Source organism: Sturnira hondurensis, unplaced genomic scaffold (assembly GCF_014824575.4).
Source record: "Sturnira hondurensis isolate 20B ecotype Veracruz unplaced genomic scaffold, ASM1482457v3 Scaffold0020237, whole genome shotgun sequence".
NCBI lineage: Eukaryota > Metazoa > Chordata > Mammalia > Chiroptera > Phyllostomidae > Sturnira > Sturnira hondurensis.
In genome coordinates, this window is record NW_028092868.1 from 4868562 (window position 1) to 4890350 (window position 21789).

Sequence of the window (21789 nt, forward strand, 5' to 3'; positions counted from 1 at the left end):
ATGGAGAGGGAGAGGGAGAAGGAGAGAGAGAGTACGTTCGAGTGAAGCTCTGAGACTCTCCATTTTAATTGCAATCGAAGTGTGGTTTCACAGCATAGCAGTCTGGGAAAGTTCTGAATACAAGGTATCAAAATGTTTAGGGGACCATATCCGCAAACCCTAGAATGCTGAGATGCTAGAATGCTAAGGAACCCTTCATTGTACTTGTAGCCAACTCTTTCCTGCCCAGTTTCTTGCCCGCTACGTAGACAAGCACAAAGAAGTGACTGGTAAGTGGGGAGAAGAGCCACAGAGACCTCTGGGTTAAATTACAACCAGCACATTTTGAAAATGCTTCATGTACAAATGGTCACCACATGCTATGCTCTCAAAAATGTGGCCATGAAATGATACTCTTGCAGGCCTCCTATTTGAAACTCTATCTTTTTGGCAATTCTCTTAAAAGCTAGGATAGAGGTTAGAAGAAGGAGCATAATTTATGAGAAGGGATTTTAAGCTTGGGAATTTGCAACCATAGTATTATTTTTTTTTATTTTGGGGTATCAGCCAGATACATAAATTGTATGTGCCAGATAGTTTAAACTCCTACAGGCATTAGAAGACTGAGGCTGAAATAACAGAGCCATTAAATTTTAAAATATTATTAAGGCCAATAGATGTCTCCAACTGGATCTGTACTTGAGAATTCAAGATGAATTTTGCAGTCATAAAGAATAACAAAGAATGTACTCGGAAAGCAATAACTTTGAGGACTTGAATTTTTTTAAACCTCGGAGGTTCACAGCATCTCACTGGAGTCTGTCTTTAATACAATTTGCTGAGGTGTGAAATTCAGTATTACCGACTCAACCCAGGAGTCCATCTGTAAGTACTGGAAGGACCTTACTAGAACAACAGTTCATATAGAAATAGTTCCCCAACATGGTCTCCAAGAAAGACACTGGGGCAGGGCTTCGGTTCTAGTATTTTGTGCGTGCTCTGAAGGAAGGAGGAAGGAAGGAAGAAGCAGAAAGGGGGAAAAGCCACCATCCAAAGAACGTGTACACTTAGTCATAACCTTGAAGAATTCATGAGATTTTAAGGGCTTCACATCTATCATTCTTCCCGAACAATATACTTTGTATGATATACAGATCCCTTAACTATGTTAACAGCCTCTTAGAGCCATACCTGAATTAGCTGACTACTTGGCATTGGTGTCTACAATGAGGTCTGTGAAGATGATGTGCGTTTTTTTAAATCTATGACCACTGTTTCTGATTAGTAACATATACTCTTAATTTTCACAAAGGAAATATTTATGGCTATATTTATGCTCCTCAGTGGCAAAACAAAGCAACAAGAATTTCAATTACATGCTGTAATGACAATTCTGCTCCTATTTTAAATGAGGAGAAATGAATGATGTTAGCTTCAAGAATTTCCAAGCCTCCAAAAATATTCTCCTAGAGCCCTGTAGGACCAGGATCAGATTCAGGAGAATTCCACTAGCAACTCAGGGTCATCTGCAATGTTCAGATTTTTTTTAAAAAGTCCTCTATTACTTTGAAGAGTGGGAGGAACGTCTGATCAGGTTCCCAGCCTGCTGCATATTCAAAATCACTGTCTGTTTGCATGTTGTGACCCTGGCTTTGATAAGGGAACATGGAGAAAGCTTTGCTCTCATCTACCTTCATATTTATTATGCTCAAAATACACACTTATTATGCTGAAAAAATAGAGTTGATTCGGGAGGCAGATTTACAGCTTGCAGTGTGTTATCTAGACAACACCAACTCTCCAGGGAGCCATTGTGAGCCTGCCCCTTACAATGTTTGTTCTAACGGATGGATCGTGTCCAAGCTGAGTACGCACAATGAACTGGTGGCAGGTCCCTATTTAGCTGAGAAGTTGAAACTACATGTTTAAGTGTTATTTATATGCACTGGTCACGGACCAAAGGTTCCTAGATTAGATTTTTAAAAAGTAATCTACCCATAGACTTCATCAAAGAGGACTTTTGACCATGAGGGCCAAACTGCCTGAGAAATTCATGTATGTAGATTATCATTTGGAAGATGCCAGGCAGATGGTCCAACCTTCCTCTTCTCCTGCCTCTCCCTCCTTCCAAGAGTGATAGCAAAATAGAACAAATATTTCAAATCATGGCCATTTCCCCTGTAAGATCATTTACCTAGATTATGTTTTCGAAAGGAGCACTTGTGCTTTGCCATAACACAAAAACAAATGACCCATTAGGAATGCCGTAACGAAGTTCCATTAGGGTGGGCTGACCAATTTATCAGAATAGAGAAAGAAAAAATTAAATGTAAGATTTATTCCTTCAGCTATGGGTCTGTATCAGCAGCCTCTGCTGACTGTTTAACCAGCTTCCCACAGCACTCTGGGTACCGACGTTCACACGTGGAACCCAATTGTTGGTGACATTTCCCAACAGAGTCACAGTGGTCACTAGGCATGAGACCACCCTGATGTCTAGCATCATCTCTCTTTGTCAGTTATTTGAGTTTTGGGGCAGCCTCTGAAAACTTATTCCTCACAGGCAACAATGGAAAAAGTGTGTTGTAGGTGTGTTCGTGTGTGTGTTGGGGTGAAAGGCAGACGTTGGGGGAAGACTCACTAAAATAGAGATATCTTCAATAACGGCAGGTAGAACTAAGCTTTGCTTATCTTGATGGATTAAAACATAAAACCTAGAAAAACACTCCCAAGTCTTTACCTAAAGACCACATACAGAAGGCTCTCTTATTGTATACCCCCACGAGACAGGTCATGGATGCTGAAATTCAGAGGAAGCTCTGCACATTAAAGTGACAGTGACAGGCATTTTAATTCATTCTTATAAAGCTAAGCTCTCTCAGTGCAGGGTTAGTCCTACAGCACGCCTTTTGGTTTTCCTGGTGTTTCAAAGAAAAAAATCTTTGAAGACATCGATAGGGGTTAAATGGAAGTTTTGATAATGTTTCTCTGGATCTTTTTATTGATGTTCAATTGCAAACTGGAAGCTGGAGCCTCTTCTGGCTCCTCTAAGAAGACAGTAATTAATTTAGCCAGTTGGAGGGACAGCTAGACAATTTAGAAGCCCATCTAAGACTTTTGCTCGCCCCTGCCTTGGTCGTTTCTCATCTTGGTTGGACACTTATTTCTCAATTGATGGCTTCCCCAGAAAGAGGGTGTAGAAGTTGGTGGTAGCATTCAAAGTAGGATGCACAACTCTGAGAAATAAAAAGATAAATCAGAATTAGACTGTCAAATGTGTAGAGTAAATGTTGCTGAATGGATTTCTCTTCTCACAAATGAACATGTGTGCCTATCTATGTAAGAGTGAAGGAGCAGGAACCGGGAAAAGTAGTGTTCTCAGTCCTGGGTGTCTAAATAAAACTTCCATTTTTCTAGAGTGAAACTATTCTCACCTTAAAAAGAAAGGCAACCCATTTTTTATTTATATGCAGTAATTACCATAGGCTCTGTAGACATTTGTCCACGCTGCTCAGTCAGCCTTGAGGTGGGATAATTTAGTGGGTTCTTTCAGAAGGCTTTTATTTTTTTTTCTCCTCATGAGGACTTGAGGCACCCACACTGAATACAGATTCACGCACCCTGATGCCACACACCAGAAACCGCACCATTGTATAGGAAAAGGTTTATACTATCCTCAGTTATGATCATAATTAGTGAGGTATGCACAAGAATTATAGGGGGTGGTAACGATGTTCTACAAACATAAAATCACTTCATGCATAAAGTTAGAATCAAAAGACTATTCTCTTTAAAAATTGTACGTGTTTTTTAAATGCACATTTCCTAGGCATTGTGAACAAAGCCAGGAGCCCTTGGCCGGATCAGAGCTGTGAGTGAAAAAGACCACAGCCTGGCCTCTCTGAAGCCCATCGGATGTTGATTCGGGCACAGCAAAGACTTTCAAACCAGCTTCCACTTTAGAGAATCGTCCCACCAATTACGTATCACCTACCGTGGGCCCTTGAGCAATGTGGGGGAGGGGAGGGGTGCTGACCCCACTCCCCTGCCATCAAAAGTCCACTTTCAACTTTTGGTGCCTCCAAACTTAATAGTCTATTGTTCATCAGAAGTCTTACTGATAACATAAAGAGTCCCTTAACATAGCTATGTATGTTATTTAAATTATATACGGTATTCTTACAATAACGTAAGCTAGTGAGAAAATGTTATTAAGAAAATCATAAAGAAGATAACATCGCAGTATATATTTTTAAAAATCCTTATATAAGTGGACTTGCTCAGTTCAAACCTGTGTTGATCAAGAGTCAACTGTTCTGAGGATGCTCACACAACGTTTCAATAGAATCTCTCAATGGAATTGCTTTAGTATTTGTTTGAAAGACTTAAATGTCTTTAGAAAGACTTCTGACTTACAGATTTCACTAGTTTCATGTGTTTTTTTCTTTAAATTTCTTGGCAGTGAGAAAAACAATAATTAAGATTTACTTAAGATCCCAGGCAAACGAGAAACCGTTTCAGTGAGGAGACCTGGGGAAGGGCAGTGCGTATTAGTATTTAAAAAGGAAACTGCTATCCCTGTGTAAGAACCACATGACAGTGAGTGCTAAGAATGCAAGTTTTCAAGAGACGCAGTGCACTGCCTTATCAGAACCGTCAAGCGTGCTCCGCCATGTGTGCTTAACCAGGTGTCATTGACTGGACACGTGAGGTACAAGAAAGCAAAGGTATGTTTGAAATCCAAATTATTTTTGTGAAATCTGGTTGACATATTCAAACCATCCGAGGAGGAAAAAAAGGGGCTCTTTCCAAATATCGAAATTGTTTCCACCGTGAGATGAACCTGTATGCCGGTCCACCATATCCTTTCCCGAGCCCTTTCCAACAAGCGAAACCAACATTTCGGCATCTTTTCCACCTCCTGTCTGACTGGTCCTCGTTCTTGATTTCGTATCCCAGAGCAGGGGTCGGCAACCTTTTTCATCTAAAGAGCAAGATGGTTCAGACGGGGTATGGCAAAATCTGATTTACCGTTGTGAGGAGGCAAGACACAGTTAATTCTCCTGTAATTATTTATCAACTACTGTATTATTTTCCCTATGAATACTTTATACCTACCTTTGCCCCACCTTGTACATATGCTATGCAGGTAGCTCACTCTGTCGAAGCTACTTGAGTCTGCCGTTGCCCAGTAAAAGCATCCTCAGACAATATACATGTGAGCCGCTTTTTCCAAATAAAACCTGTCTATGGACACTGAAATATGAATTTTGTATCATATCCAAATGCCACAAAATGTGACTCTGTTTTTGATTCTTTTCAATTCTTTAGCCATGGAATAATCATTCTTGGTAAGTTAGAGAACATCAGGTGGAGAATCAAAATTTGACCTCTGGGTCACAATTTGCCAACCCAGCCCTAGGGCACGAACACAAGCCAGCGATGTGTACCTTAAATATTATCAACAGAGCTTTTCCCCCTTCCTTTTCAAGCTCACAGAAAAGCCTGGGACTTGGTCGCAAGTCACTTGGGTTAAACATTCCATTTCCACTCTCAAAATCACCAACAGTGTCTTTCTGTTTCTTACTTTGATCTGAAATCACACTTCAGGTCCCCACCAGCGCTGCCCCTCACACCAGAACCATCACATTATGACCTTGTGCCTCAATACCTTTCCAATGAGGCCAAACGGGACCTCCTGAGAGCTTTATTTCCTTCTTATTCCCTTCTACTCTTAGGCATAATTACACAATAGTCCCCTCACCCTGACAAGGACATTCATTTCAATCTGGGCAGAGGCAGAATCATATACATTAAAACTAAAGAAATTTGGTCTATTCTTCATTTGATAGCTGTAATTTTGTAGTTTTTTTAAAAAATCACCATAACATTGTCTAAGCTTCAGACTTCACAAAACTTGGGGTCACCATATCTAACTAGTTGCTCTAAGATGCTTCCCTGTCTCCTATCATCTCCTTAAAGCTTTCCTCTTACTGTCTGGAAGACAGGTAGCAATTATACCCAGTAGGGATGAGAAGTCCCACTGTTCTCCATTATCTCACTCAAATAACATAATGGGTCTAATTAAAAGATGGCAGAGAAGGAAAGAATGAAATCTTACCAGTTGAACAATAAAAGACAGTATACTTCTTGTACTTAGTTCTTTTCTTTTCTCTCCTCATTATTTTGGTTATATTAAATTTATCACTACTCGACAGGGTTCACTGGTTGTTTTCACTGTACATAAAAGTGTTAATCAGTGAACAGGTATTGAACATCTACTAAGTGCAGTGGCATCATGACAAGGTGTCCTGCCACCCTGTTGTTGGTGTGGTATTTCCTGGCAGTTTTTAAAAATTATCTGTCCTGGAGAATGAGGCCAATCTAACAAACAGCGCTGGTTTGTCTGATGGCAAAGCAACTGGGATTCTTATCAAGAGGCTCCAAAGGGCCTTTCATAACTGCCTGCCCACTGAGAGCATTAGGTTCCCAGCACAGAGCAGTGGAACCACGCTAAGACAAGTTTGATGATAGAACCCTTACAAGGTGGGCATTGCCAAAGTCACACGTTCTGTTTTCCAAATGTACACTAGAGCAGAGTTTCTCACTCTTGGCACTACAGAAATTTCAAACCAGACAGTTCTTTATTTTGGGGGACAGTCCTGTGCACGATGGGATGTTTAGCAGCACCCCTGACCTTTTACCCACTGGGTGCAATAGCACATGCCCTCCTCTCAACTGGGACAACCAGAAATGTCCCCAGACACTGCCTGTATGACTGAACTAGAGGACAGCTTGTTAGCTGGTTTGCCCTTCAGAGTAAATACTTTGTTTAGCAGGGTGGGGTTAAAAAGCATAAAGAAAAGGCAGAATTCAGATGTCTTCTGATAATTCTGCTGAAGAATTTTTAGAATTTTTCCCACTCTTAGAATTGCCATTAGAGCCAGTTTCTGGTCATCAGAGGGAAATAACTCCCCTTCTTCACGGTCAGAGCTCCTGTCTATATTCTCAGAATCACAGAATTTCAGGACTAGAAAAGATTCTTAGAGATCAGCTAGGTCCAAATAATTATATAATCCATCAAATATTTGAACCCCTGCAAACTCAGAGTTTTCAAGCTCTTTGTCGCCAGGACACCACAGCTGTCCCAAGGAGAGATTAGAAGATATATTTCCCTGCGAACTATCTGGAACAGAGTCACATGCAAAATAAAAATCAACAGTCACTGCCCTCGGGTGCAGTTTCGAGTTAGTATAGAAGTTTCCAGCCATAGAAGTTCACAGTGACTGAAAATAACACAACCTAGAAAATGGCCCGCCCTGTAGCTGGAAGACAGGCGTGGGGACACTGGGGGTGCATAGGGAAAACAGGCTCAGTGATACTAACGGCTGCCAGTGGCCATCACAGCGTTTTTAGCAAACACATTCACAGTTCTGTTGCTTGGCCAGGAAAACCTTATTTCTCTTAAGCAGCATTTCTCTCTCCTAGTGACACAGCCTGTATTTATTTTCCTGAGATGGTCCACTTAAGTAAGAGTAAACTGAAGGCAAGCCATCTAGAAAACAAATCACCCAGCAGTCTGCTTATTCATTTTTCATGAACATCAGAACCGTCTCTTCCTAGACAAAAGGCAGAGACAGCAGTTGCTAGAGATAGAAAATGGAGGAAGGGAAATACGAGTTTTCAAAGGGAATCTCACGTGGTTCCTTTAAGACCGTAATGTCGGGAAGTGATTCTAAGAAGAACTTCCATTATCATTTTTAAAAACTATTTTATATTTTATTTTATTTTTTCCATTACAATTTATGTCCCTTATATCCTCCTCCACTTCCACCCATCGCTCCTTCCCACCCCCAATCACCAGACTGCTGTCTATGTCCTTCCCGCCCCCACCCAGAGCTGTCCCCCTCCAATGTTTTCTCCTGGGGCAACATCAGGTAGAGCCCCGACCCATCACCCTTTGGCCACCAACATAAAGCTGACACCCTTCCATCAGTTGACCAGCAACAAAGCTGACATTTTGAGTTCCCTTTGTCCCGTCTTCTGGGTCAATGGAGTTTGAACTCAGGACGGGATGGGGGGGGGGGTAGGAAAAAGGTGTCAATAGCCCCTAAGACACTACAGTAAGATTTAGGTCAGAACGGTTTCAATGACCGTGTGAGAAGGCTGGACCCCTCCCATCACATTCTACAACTAAAGGATCGAAGACCAGTTAAAGCTACACCTCAGTGTCCAGGGTCTGCTCTCACAAATGGGGAGAGAGCCAAGCTAAATATATGAGTGAGATTAACTATGTGGTCATTTTAAAACAAGGAAGCTGTGCTCTGCCTGGCTTCGAGGGGCACTGGCTGTGCCGTTAGCTTGGGTGAATCATTTCACCGTCATGTTCATCTGTGGTTGCAGAGTGGGGAGGATAAAACCAAGGATTCTGGAAAGATTGGTGTTTGTTCTTAAATATGTTATCAATGAGAGAGAAGAAAAAAAAAAACCCTGCAAGAACAATGCAAAAATAGAGAGCCACGAAACTTTGTGGCTCCCAGGTTGTAAAGGCTAACACTCACTTATGCTGCGTATTCCTTCTAGAGTGAAACATCATTGCCTATACAGGTCCCTAAGGAATTTAATTTAATGAAATGATAGGAATGACTACAATTAGAATATAATTGTGTACATATAAATATGCTTAGGGGAGCTTTGGTAGTTCACGGCTGCTACATTCACCCAGCATTCTAGCCTACATTATTAATTTGCCCTACTATGAAGAAAGGGTTTGTTAATTAAAGATAAACCACCCCAATGATTTTGAATTAGTGAACTCCAAATTATGGTAGGATAATGAGGCACTGTTCTGCACATATACAACTCCGCTAAGTGAAAGCTCTCTGGCTGGCCACATAGGAGGTCTCCTTATTGAAAGATTTATTTTTAATTTTGAACAGCTTCCCAGCATTACCCTTCATGAAAATTAAAATAAGGAGCTGGAATTTTGTCCTGTTCAGCAAACCTCCTGGCAGGACCACTCGCCATGGCAGAGAAGACGGCCTTGTTGTGTCGCAGGAATTCCCTGTCCAACTTTCTCCGAGATCTAAAAGAATTACACCTACATTTTTAATAAAACACTGCCTTCTCTCTCCCCACTTGGTGGGGGGCGGGGATCTTTAACCTACTTTGCACTCCTTGCGCCTGCTGGTCTGGTGGGAGTTGACATAATCTTTTGGCTTGAGTCCTGAGGTATCAGAGTCCTACAAGTCTCCCCACAAAATCCGTGGAAGCCAAGCCTGTCCTCAGCACATCTCCTGGAGGCTGTTTTCTGCCAAAGAAAATGACTTCACCTGTATCCTAAAGCCTCAAAACATCCATTCCTCGTTCCAACTGAGTTAAGAACATGAAGTAGTGATGTGTTTGGAGGAAAGGTACTCCGGATGAACATAAGAATATTGACTGGATCACCAATCAGACTCTCTAGGGGGTTCAAAGATCACTCTGCACCTTGTTGGCATCTAACTCAGAGACACCAGTGATCTAATGCATTTCTCAGGATCAATGCATGGCATTCCCATTGCATTTTTCCAGAAGAGAGCTAATGAAAACCTGGCAAGGACAGTATTTGTGATGCTATCAAGACCTCCTAAGTCACTCTAGTCTTTATAGAAGAAGAAAACCGAGGACCACTAACAGTGTTCACAACCGGAAAATGAAAAATTGAAAGACAAAAGCATGACCAGATGACCTGTTCGTACCATGTATTTTGAAAGACTGGCCACATTTGTATCACTGAAGCTGCCTTCCGGGAAATTTTGCCATTCTAGCTGCAGTTCAAAATCTTCCCAAATGTTAAACTTTTTATTTTCTCTAACGAGTCCAGGGGAAAGTAGAAAAATAATGGCTTTGGATTGAGACACTGGAATACTTCTCACTGTAGATCAATTAGTACAGACCTATTCTACCTAACTATTGACTGCACTTACTGAAACATGCTTTCAAGAGAAAAGTGCAGGAAGAAGTAATAGAACTGTGGGCAATTTATAATCCTTTTCCAGCAAAGTTTGTTGTGCTTACAAGCCTAGCAATAGGATAAACCACAGTCCTTCTTCCTGCTTCTTTTAACCCTCCAGAAATAAGGAACAGGGAGCCAGCAATGGAAAACAGGTGGCAGAAATCCGGACTGGAAAACGATCACGAGAAAGCGTGGAGACCTTCAGGGGAGGAATGGGGTTGAGCAGGTCATGGGCTGGAACCTAAAAGTCCAGATTCTACTCTGCACTTTGAAATACCTGATAGTCAAGATTCTGTAATAGTTCTGCAGTGAATTCAGCAGAAACGCTTCATGGATAGAAAATGTTGTCTGGTCATCTCGATTACAACAAGAGAAAAGAGATGCAGGAAATGAGGTAAATTAACTCTCCCCCACCCCACATGTCAACTGTGGATTCAACTATGAAACTGGCTGCAAAAGTAGTATGTGCTTTAAGGAAAATTTTGTCAGCCACACAGATAAAGCTGCCCATGAAGCCATTCATTGTTCACAGATTTACATGGTGATTCTCGTATAGTTGTATGTCGATTATTTTGTCAATGTTGAAATAAAAAAACAAGATTAAAATTATAGCTGTGAGTGCTTCTGCTGGAAAATACATCGAATATAAATATACCAATACACACTGGTAAAAATCAATTTTATAATCCTAAATTATCTGTACGTGCTCTAATGTCCAACCATGGACCTTGTGATTAAAGTGGTCAGTATGAGTCCCTTACAAGAGAAGTCCAGCATGGAGTGACTCAGGCCGCTGGACTGTCACCTGGCTTAAATCACTACCTTGATCTTCACTGAATCTCCACCTCCCAGTACAGGGCCTGCTATGCAGTTGACGCCCCAAAAAGTATTGGCTGAATGAATAAATGTCCCTCTAAGTGTCTTTTGTATCATAACACAGCTCATGGGTTTATAAATAGATCCATGTAGTTCTACTCTAATTGTAGAACTTCAGTGTCATTCATAGATATTGACACAAATCCTTTCTCTGTATACATTTAGATCATACAATAAAGTGCATACGATTCCTACCTGCTTGGTTGGTTGTCACGGTGACGGACACTGATTGGTCCGGGCTAGGGTTATACTTGGACACTCCATTCACCGCCCAGATTTCAAATGTGTAATTGGTGTGAGCCAGGAGGTCCGTGATGGAGACTTTCGTGCTCTTCAGCCCATTCTGCTGTGGGGTGTAGTGGACCCCACTTCCACAGGGTCGGCACTTGCTGGCATCACCAGCCCCACATTTCTTGCACACCACGTTGTAGGAGATGTCTTGGCGGCCACCCGTGTTCTGAGGACTGCTCCATTCCAAGTTCACCGATGTCTCATTGACATTCGAAATCAAGTTGAGGGGAGCAGATGGTGGGCCTGGAGAAAGAAAAAGGCACACTGTCACATCAAGAACTAAGGCGACCCTTTTGGAACCTTTCAGTTTATCTCATTCTCTGTAGTTATAAGAAGTTAGATGGGCCCATTTGGCAAAGAAAGCTAAAAGCAAAGCAAGTTAGCACAAAAGATCTTTTAGAAGAACAATAGAAGACTGTAGGTGTGTCGTGCTCACTTGTGTGCAAACAGGCACGAATGCCTGCCACCCTGAGCTGTAAAGCCTCTCAGCATCAAATGGGCCCCAAGTCTGGGCTTCCTTTTGAGCAGCAGGAACACATCACAACTTTTCGGCTCTCAATCTCATCGTCTGAAAAATGGGCATGCAAATGTGATTCGAATCCCCAGGGCTGTTGTGGGACTCTGGTAAATTAAGAGTTACATACCACTCTTGAAAATAAATGATTCCTAACTGGAGCATGTCATCAATATGGAATAAAATTAACTGAACCGTAGAGATACGCCTCTTCAATTCAACATGGGAGGTGAGGATGGAATTGTTTGTGGGTAATTAGTAAGAACCGGTTTAACCTGGCTGCAGAGATGTTGAAGGAGGAAGGTACTGGCGTGGAAAGATCTCAACTCGAGGCAGATACTGTACAGAGGCCCCCAGCCCCACGTCCAGCCCTCCGGCTCACCAGGGCTGCAAAGGCTCTTTTCAAGCATGCAGGTATGCCCTGTTTTTCAAAATCTGGCTTTATGCCCCTCTGCTTTCACAAAAGACCTCCATTAGTACCCGTTTTCACTACTTGAAAGAAGTCCAAAGATGGCTTTTGCACTTACAGTGAAAACAGTGTTCAGTAGTTGCTTTGTATTCCCCAGCACCACAAGCCTTCCCCATGAACCACCCTCGGCACTGCAGCACCAAGCCACCTTGGCCTCGAACTGTGCCTGTCGGCATCTGTGTGTTATCTCTATTTATTTTGTGTGTCCCTTAGCGAGATGTGCCCTACGGTGATTACTTCTTCACTTGGCACCATTTCATCTTAAGAAAGGTTTCACAGAAACTCTCTACTCTCAGACACTGGGGGAAGCCTGTAGTCATTCCCACTGACATCAAATAGTTTCTGAAATACAGTTGGTGGCGATGGCTATTTTGAAATGGAACAGCTGATCCCAACAGATAGTGGTTGATTAATAATAAGAATAATAATAATAGATAAGAGAATAGAGAATAGAATTATGTTGAAGGCTCTTGCTTCTGTCTATAGCTTAGCCTTATGTGTCCGGAAGTTATGCCACAAACTAATTCAGGGAGAAAAATCAGGGTGAGAGATGAGAGAGGTAACTTCCCTGGTCTGAGCTGGTCCCAAAGGTTTAAAAGACACTTCCACACTCCAGAGCCAAAAATATTTATTCACTCTGTGCAACACTAGAAAAACCCTCTCTTTTCCTTCCTTTGTTGTTTTTCAGTCTCCTAAGAAAAGAGCCAAAGTGAGTTTTACTGAAAGCTCGAGACGTCTCGCGCACGGTGTCTGTTGTACTGCTCATGCGTTCGGAACAACTGCTTTCAGGACAGTCCACTGGAGGCCTGCGTGAAGCCAGGAGAAGCTGCCCCTGGTCCACCACAGTGGAATGCGCTGCCACAAAGCAGCCACTGACAGGGCACTGCGGGAGGTATCCTACATGAAGGGTGCACACTTACTATTTATTACTTAGCGCGTGGTGATGAAGAGCTGAAGAATTCTGGCGGTAGTGTGGAATAAGGTTACCTCACTCTCCTTTTCTCTTTGTGCAGCTGAACTGAAGACTCTGTTTTAACAAGATAAGTGGTTCTCCCATGTCCTCTCGAAACTAATTATGTCCTCCCCTGCCCCTCCTTCTGGGAACCTCACAGGGAAAACGTTGTTGTAAAGTTTGCGTTAATGGTAAGAATAACGCACAGAAACCCCCAGAAAGAAAATATAGATGTCCTTAAGACTTGAAATTTGTATCTAGGGTCCTTAACACAGTGACTGGAAAATAACAGGGTCAAGTCAACGCTTTTTGAATAAATGAATGGAGCTCTTTAAAATCACAGACTCCTGGAGCCAGATAGGGTACAGATCATTTGGCCAAGTACCCTCATTTTAAAGATGAGAAAATCAAGATCCAAGAAGTGGATCTGATAATATGGAAAGTTTGTACAATCTAATTAGTGACAGAATCTAAAATCCATGAGAACTAACTCCCACTCTGAGGTGGTTTCTGCTCCACCATGTGGCCCCAATTAAAGGTAGAGGAACAACAAAAGCAGCGGTTTCAACGGACGTTGGACATGTAAAGGTAGGAAGAGGGAGTGTGTCCCTTCAATCCTGTTCCGATTCTGCAAATGGATTCCACCTTGGTGAAACCCATCACTAGTTCGCCTCTGAAGCCATCCACAGGTTGGTTCACAGAAAGGGTCAGCCACTGCTTCTGATTTTGCCACAACTTTCACGGTTAAATAAGAGCGGTTCTCGAATCCATTAACCTTCTTGCCACGGTTCCTGGTCCGCTTTCACGTGGGAAAACGGGACACGATGAATCAAGCACCACAGAAGCAAAAAGTCAGTAATTAGTATGTGGGACGGGGCACGGCAGTGTCTAAACAAAGAAGAAATGGAGCAGAAAACTAAGCGGTCACAGGACTCTGAGATATAACACAGACACGTGAAAAAAAGTGCAGCAGGATTTTAGACTGGAGGGCTGCCAGGGGTGGGAGCCAGCCTGGGGTGACCTTCTTCCTTTGAGAAGAGCACCTGGGTAGATGCTCAAGGAGAGAAAGAAAACTCAGACAAGTTCAAGTTCCGTGTTACCCCAGTGAATGGTTTGGGTGAATTGTACTGAATATGTTTTACGTTTTGCCGCCATAGGGAGTCGCGGTTATATGAGCGTAGCTGCAGCTTGGAAATTAGACTCCAACAGAGACTGAAGTGGGGGGAGGAGACACAGAAATGCCCACCCCGTATGACTACAACATTGGCCCGCAAGGGCCTGGGAAGGGACACATGCTTTATAAATTAAAATCACAATGGCGATTGTATTGTTTGTGGGATTGTCTTTTTTTTTTAACTTTTGCCAGTTAAAGGATAATAAACATATGAAGTGTGTTTCCATTTAAAGGAGGGGTCATCACTTCCTCAGAAAAGAAAGAATTCTGTTCTCCAGACAAAAGTGGGGATTTTATTACAGCCAGAAGCCGATCTGGGCCCACGAGTCCTATTTAGCAGCACTTTAAAACAACTGCTTGTAGAGATGGCTAAAAAGAGAAGAAAACAGGCATTCTGGGTTCTCTCAATAAAGACAAAACATCCAGGGAGAAAAAAAAAAAACCTTCCAGATTACCTTCTCTTTTGTTCACATAAGTACTGTATCTGGATACTTAGGAACAATTACATTTCTGAAAGGTAACTGACTGTCTCATCAGAAAGATGCCCACCTGCAAATAAGTCTCCAATTACAAATATAAGACATATCACAAAGAAGAAGAAAGGTAACATTTGCTTTAACTTTCCAGTCTTTATATTGGTGTTGTATCAACTGAGCAGACACCAGGTAGCTTTCGGGTCATTATGAATTGAAGGGTTTTCTGCTTTCCAAAGCTCCCCAGTGCTGGCCTTGGATGTAGGGACTGGTGGCAATCCTGCTGATGGTACTGTGCCCCAACTCAGGTCCTTAGTTCTATTTCCTGTTTCGTTTGGTCTTGCTAATCAGACGCACCTCACGTACCTGTTTCTATCGCCAGTGTATAGGCTCCTCCAGAGAACTGATATCTTCATTTCCCAGTGTCTACCATGATTCCGAGTTAAGAGCAAGCTCAATAAATATTTGATGAATCGATGACTGAGTAAATGACTGCACAGAAAACTAACAAAGCCCCCTAATGCATCCACGCCCAACTGCCTATAGTGCTTTGTTTTGTTTTAACGTGTGAATTAATGTAGGTTTCTCTGAGCTAAAGCAGTATTCATCAGCTTTTTGTACAGATTCATGGCCACTAAGCCCTGTAAAGGAGCATCTCAATGTAACTAGTTTAATTCAATTTCTTCTAGAAAAACACTTCAGAAAAAGTAGGGAGGGAGATATATACTGTTAGTGGTTACTTCTTTGGGGGTAGAGTGTGGGGCCTTCCATTTACTCAGTGAGCATTAATATCAAGTGTCCAGCATTTGTCTCCTGCTCTAGAACAGAAAGGAGGGGAAATGATTCCTTTTATGCTTCCCCGCACAGTTGAAAGAAGGGAAGCCGGGAGGGGGCGGGGGGGGGGTGGGGAAGGAAAGGACTAAAGGAAGTTAAATGTGGATTATGTGGGCATCAGGGGGGCGTAAGGGCAAGCACTCTGCCCCGTCTTGTTTTCAGAGCTCCCTCACCAACCAGTATGGCTGGGAGTTTAAAATGTGAGCTCTCGCAACAGGAGTTTTATTAATTTGGAACTGGCTATTATGGCGTTTCTTTCTCTGTCTTGACTTTAGGTGACAGTGTAGGCTGGCATGAAGTTGTAAAAAACTGTATCTCTCAAGTCAGTAAATTTTAACATTTTCAAAGATAGCCTGGCATTTTCCTTATTAGCCTCTAGAGAGCTACAGTTCTTCTTTTAATTTTACTTTTATCATTAAAATCAAGACATTTTAAAATACCAATCAATCAAAAACTGAAGTGTATTTAAAGGAAAAATAAATGTCCTTCCTTTATATTTTTTATTTTATTCATAAAACCCCTTTGGAATTCACGTGCAAACTGGAGAGTCTCTCCCTGAATCCAGGAACAGGGATGGCATGTTAAACTATTCTAAACTTCTCACATTTAAAGAGCCCTTCACACTTTAAATATAATTTAGTGGCATAGATAATAGCTGTGCTACCAGAGCCAAAAGTGAAATGCAATAGTCCTTAACTTGCAAATCCTTTAGAGCAGCGTTCAACCTTCTCTGTAAAGGGTCAGGCAGTCAATATTTCAGGTTTTATGGGCCACAGGACCCCTGCAGCAACTGCTTGAACCCTGCCACCGTACTCCAAAAGCAGCCGCACATAATACCAAACACACAGGCCTGGTTGTGTGCCAAGAAATTTTATTTCCAAAAAGAAGGGGCAGTTGAATTTGGCCTGCGGGCCATACTGAGCCAACCCCTGCTTTAGAGGATTTGATGGGAACAACGCACCTTCCTCCCGGGAAGACACAGGAATCCGTACTTCTGCACATGACTCCTGGGACCTGAAGTATAGTCTGAACGCATCAGGGAAGCTCAGTCCAGGAAGCCCTGGTTTGTGCCTTTGTATAGTCCAGGTAACAACTCTGGCTTCTAAACGCCAAGTGACCCCTACTTTCATTGACTAAGGAAGGAATAAAATACGTGGAATACTATGGCCGATTTCTTGAGTTTCTCTTTGCTTTAAGAGAAATGGGCATTGCATTTCTTGCCACTGTGGATAAATTTAATGAACACATCCATTTGCTTCACCGGTGTGAAATACCTTCTGTATTGCATAGCAGGTACTGGTCAAGGGTGCTACAGTGGGTAATTATTTTTTCTAGTGGGATGTCAACTTGCATTCAGCTGACAGTATGAAGTCCCAAAGAAACTACAGCCAAATTACAACAGAAGCCAAGGACTATCATGTCATATCATGTCATGTCACATCATAAAATATCATATCATGTTACATCATAAAAGGAGCCTTGATCTTCCTTAGCCTATCATGTGCTCTCCTCTGGGAAAAGCCATGCATCCAGAAATGAACCACCACACACTATCTAAAGGAATTAAATTCATGTGACATTTAAGGAGGGCGATACTCCAAATATAAAAGAAAATTCCAGTAATTCTACAATACTTAGCTCTTCCCTCCCACATATTAGACTGAACTATAATTTCTGAGTAGTTTATAGAACACACATGCTGGCTTACATAGGATTTAGTAGCTCCATGTAGGATAACCTAATGTTTACATACCCACATGAAATCTGTATGAACATTAAATTCAAAAAGAATCAGCCATCACTGAACCTAAAGTCATAATTGCTTCTGATGTGAACTAGGAGTTTGGTAAGAACCATCCCACGGGAAGTCTCGGTCCAGATAATGGCGCCCTAAGTACCCCACCCCCAAACCACCAGTCAGGTAAAATGTACTTTTTCATCCTGAGAGAAAAAAAACCTAGAACTTAGTGAATGGTAGACGCATGTTAAGGTAATTGCATTTAGCAGTAAGCCTGTCAAAGTGTTCAAATCTATATGGACACATGGGGTAATGTGACACATAAACCTGAAACTTCTTATAACGACTAGAATTAAAGTACTAACAGGCTTCAGGATCCAGGGAAGAATAAGTCAAGTTTAAAACTCATGTTGTGAGAAAAACTTTAAACCTGCAGCTCAAGTACTTTGGACGTGGTAGGTCTGCCAGGCATTCTCTCCCCAGGCTCTTTCCATGACTGCCTTCTTACCCCTCTGGCTTCAGCTCAAAACCCATCCGCCCCATTCCCGACTGCTCCACGCGTGGCAAAAGTCTCCCCTTTCTTTCATTTGACCCTATCACGTCATCTTTTGTTTTTCCCTTCTCGTGAGAATTTTAAATTACCTTCTTCATTATTTATATTCCCATTACAACAGAAGCTCTACAAGAAGAGAAAATATTTTCCTCTTCTCATTTAGGAGAGTGTCCCCAGGCCTTCCTAAGATGCCAAACACATAGTAGATGTTCATTAAGCATCTGCTGAATAAATAAAAAGTAAATGATGCTTCACCTCCACAGGTGATGCCTCACCTTCAGAGCACTCATGCATATCACAAAAGCTGATGGAATAAAAAAGGTGATCGCATGCTGAAAGGTTTTAAAAAATCAAGACTGTAACCAAGGCAGGCTTCTTGACCGTTGATAGGAAACCAGCACAGTTGGGATCACGTATAGACCGCCAGACTGGATCACGTATAGGTTTCCAGAGCTACCAGTGACTTTTAATACTTAACTGATTTTTAATCACATGCCCCAAGAGCATGGGCAGAAACATAACCCTCAAATGACAAATGTCTTTAAGCCCTACTGTCAGCTTGCTAAAACGCCAGGCCCCCCCCCAGGTGCATGTTCTGAGGAAGAGGAAGCTGGGTCTTGAGCTGCATTTCATAAGGCGTCATTAAGCATGTGCAACTTTGGGGCTGTCTGTCGGACTTCGGTGCTTTAGCTGTGAAAGCAGCCTCCAAACCTTCAGAGGAGCCTTTGGTCACCTCTCTGAAGGACAGGTTAGAAGGCAGGTTAGAAGGCAGAATAAACAGGGTGTGTGAGTTCTCACTGAAATCAAGACCATGCTTTCCCCCCGGACAGTTGTGTATGTGGCCCCCGTTAATTGCCTTCTGTCAACCCTTGCTGCCCCGGGTTAGTTTACATTAAGGCTGCTGTTCAGGGACAGCTCTTCTGAGATATACGAACAGCACATAACCTTCCTATCACGGCAGTTTGTGTTTTAACAGTGTGCCAAAGCAGACTGCCTGTTATTAAAACACAGAACCATTTGGACCAATCAATCATTGATCGCTGTCATGAAGAACTCTAGGCTTCCTACGAAGGTAACTTCTTGCTGAAATTTTGCCGCTGTGTATTTTTCTAGTGTATCTATTTTCCCATTCTCCTGCGCAGGAAACTTTTCTTTACTGGGTTAATCGGTAATGTAATTTTGGTTTCTTACTCCTAAGATGACAAGTTTCTGGCTGAAGTACTTTAGAAAGTAAACTTCCAGTTATACCTGAGGAAGCTACAATATGAAAAATGAAAAGTTTTATATCTATATATAATATATATTATAAATAAGTATATATATACATCATGAGTGTTTTGATTCAGAATTAGCTAGCTTGTGAACTGATTTGCATTCCTTCTGAAGCACTTTTTAATTTTTTTATTTTCTTTTCCCCCATAGTATTATATGACAGAAAATTATTTATTAGCCACAGCAATTGGAAACTAAGTTAAGCAACGTGCCCAAGGGAACACAGACAATAGTGCAAAGTTGTGATCAGAAACTCTAATCCCAGGGCTACAACCACCCATCACACAGATGAAGACGAGGCAAAAGAGAAGGAATCGCAGCTATGAATTCGTGGTGGGACATGCTGGATCATTCCCAACTTTCTCAGTTCACCTCAAGTCACGTTTCTCCCCACTTCTTTGAGCTTGTGGCTGGCAGTTTCTGGCATTACTTCCCAGATGCTGCTGTTGTCACCTTAGCTGAGCTGTCCTGTCTCCTTGCTTCCTACCACACAGGAGAGTAATTGGGAGTTTCTATTAAAGTTCTTTCTCTGGGTGGAGGGTAACAGGAAGCTGGGGGTGGCAACGGTATCTATGCAACAGGAGCCTTCTCTCAGTTCATCTTCCCCTGAGCTGTAAATAGTGTGTGGAATAAGAGTCAAGTATGAAAAGAAAATCAGAATGCTGATAGCAAAGGAGGTAGCCAGCTCTTACCCCAGGGGATCTCAGGAAAATGTATAATTGACCCTGTTTCATAGATGCACGCTGTGCAAAACCACGGTATGACTTCCACGAATAGTGTCAAGCATGTTATCTAGAAATGACAGGGCTTGGTTGATAACAAGCCATTCTTAATTATTCATAGAAAAACGGTAATAACTTGGCTAAATAGCATTGGCAGACTATTTCAGCCACCTTTCACTTGGACATAAATCAGTGTTCCTCAAACTTATGTACTTTCCAGCTGAATCCACATGGTGCTGTTAATCCCTGGGAAATGAGAAGTGGGTCGGGCGGCTGAAGAGGATGCTGAAATAGCATTGCTTTTAAACAAATACTTCAATGAGCTGATACCTGATCTTTATTAAATATCCCAGAGCTTTTCAAAAATTTGCAAACAACCAAATGGCAAGAGATCAGCCTTGGATCAATCTAGTTCCTTTCACTTAGCACACCTGGTATTCTTTTCATCGATATCCAAATTGCCATTGGACAACAATCACATACTTGGGTTCTCTAGATGTACTTTTTCCATTAGTATTCAAAATGCGGAAAGGTAACTCAGAAAGAAGAGACGAGGGTGTGGCTCACTCACCAGCTGATGTCATACCACTAACTACTGAGCTCTCACTAAAGGAGCAGCCTGGAAACGAAATGGGTCCATGAAGGCTGCACCTAAATCATCAAGATATCTTTGGTTGCTTTGATCAGCTTGTAAGGTCCAGGGGACAAGCACATCGGTCTGCAGATCAAGTGGCTAACGGGCAGCAGGACCACACGTTCTGAACTAAAACCCGTGTCTCGTAATCTGGCAATAAGAGAGTCGACGTCTCAATGAGAGTTTTGGACCTATCACAAATATAATCTAGTATGAAACCATACTCTTATGTTGCAAATTTGAAAAACATGAAATAGCAAATCCTCCTGAAAATCTTAGACTCAAAATTGTTTGCTAAAATGTGTTCACGAAAATAATTGCTTGCATGGATTATAAAACCTGACATGGTTAGAGATCAACTAACGGATCTTCTGAAACACTTTCGCTAACAAAACTTGGGGGATTCTTGACCTTTTCCCCAGTCTTCTGCTATGTAGTCCTGCACTAGTGCTACCTGCACTCTCATTAATCAGTGTCAGAGTGTTCTCCCCGTTTTCATTATTAGTTACTCGTGTAGCTTTAAAACAAAAAGAAATATGTTTGGGGGGAGGAAAAAACTGAGTTTCCTTGAAACTGAAGACTACCTTTTAGCCTATGGCTTTAAACATCAAAGCCTCATGCTAGACATCCCTTCCAAAAACACTCAGCCAGACTGTTAAGCAAGGAAGTCTTAGGGGTAGAGGATTGAACTGAACATCATACCTTCAAGGGCTTGTTTGAAAGTGGCTGTGAGATTTCCAAAATTAACGCATTAAAAAACATCTCTCTAGCCCTGGCTGGTGTGGCTCAGTGGATTGAGTGCTGGCTTGCAAAAGGCAAAGGGTTGCCAGTTCGATTCCCAGTCAGGGCACTGCCAGGGTTGGGACCGGTTGGGACCAGGTGGGACCAGGTGGGACCAGGTGTCCAGTTGAAGGCACACAAGAGGCAACTGCACATTGCTGTTTGTCTCCCTCTCTTCCTCCCTCTCTTCCCCTCTCTAAAAATAAATAAATAAACTGCTTTAAAAAAATCTTTCTTCCCCTGACCTTGGAAACAAGTAAGGACGATGTTATTTTAATTTGCATTCAAATTTTAACAACACAGTCATACAGCACCACTGGGATCCACATTGGGTTTCCACTGAAGATTGCTCATCATTTCATTATGGTTCATTATGTTGATAACTGTCAGAAAGCATTTGAAACGAAGGCTTTGAGTAATAGAACTGAAATGGTAATTTTAAAACAATACACTTTCTGAAGGAAATACAGTGGCACACTAAATTCAATTAGAAAAGGCAACTGTAGAGCCAAAGTAAGTGATGTTTGCTGT

General features: G+C 42.1%; 1 protein-coding gene across 2 annotated transcripts in view; it reads right to left on the bottom strand.

Moving 5' to 3' along the window:
• EPHA4 (EPH receptor A4) overlaps window positions 1–21789 on the bottom strand; it is a 137004-nt gene that overhangs the window by 48023 nt on the left and 67192 nt on the right. For both annotated transcript variants that reach the window (XM_037029198.1, XM_037029199.1), the window contains exon 5: window positions 11048–11386. In XM_037029198.1, the coding sequence (XP_036885093.1) occupies window positions 11048–11386 (339 nt within the window). The remainder of the gene's footprint in view (window positions 1–11047; window positions 11387–21789) is intronic.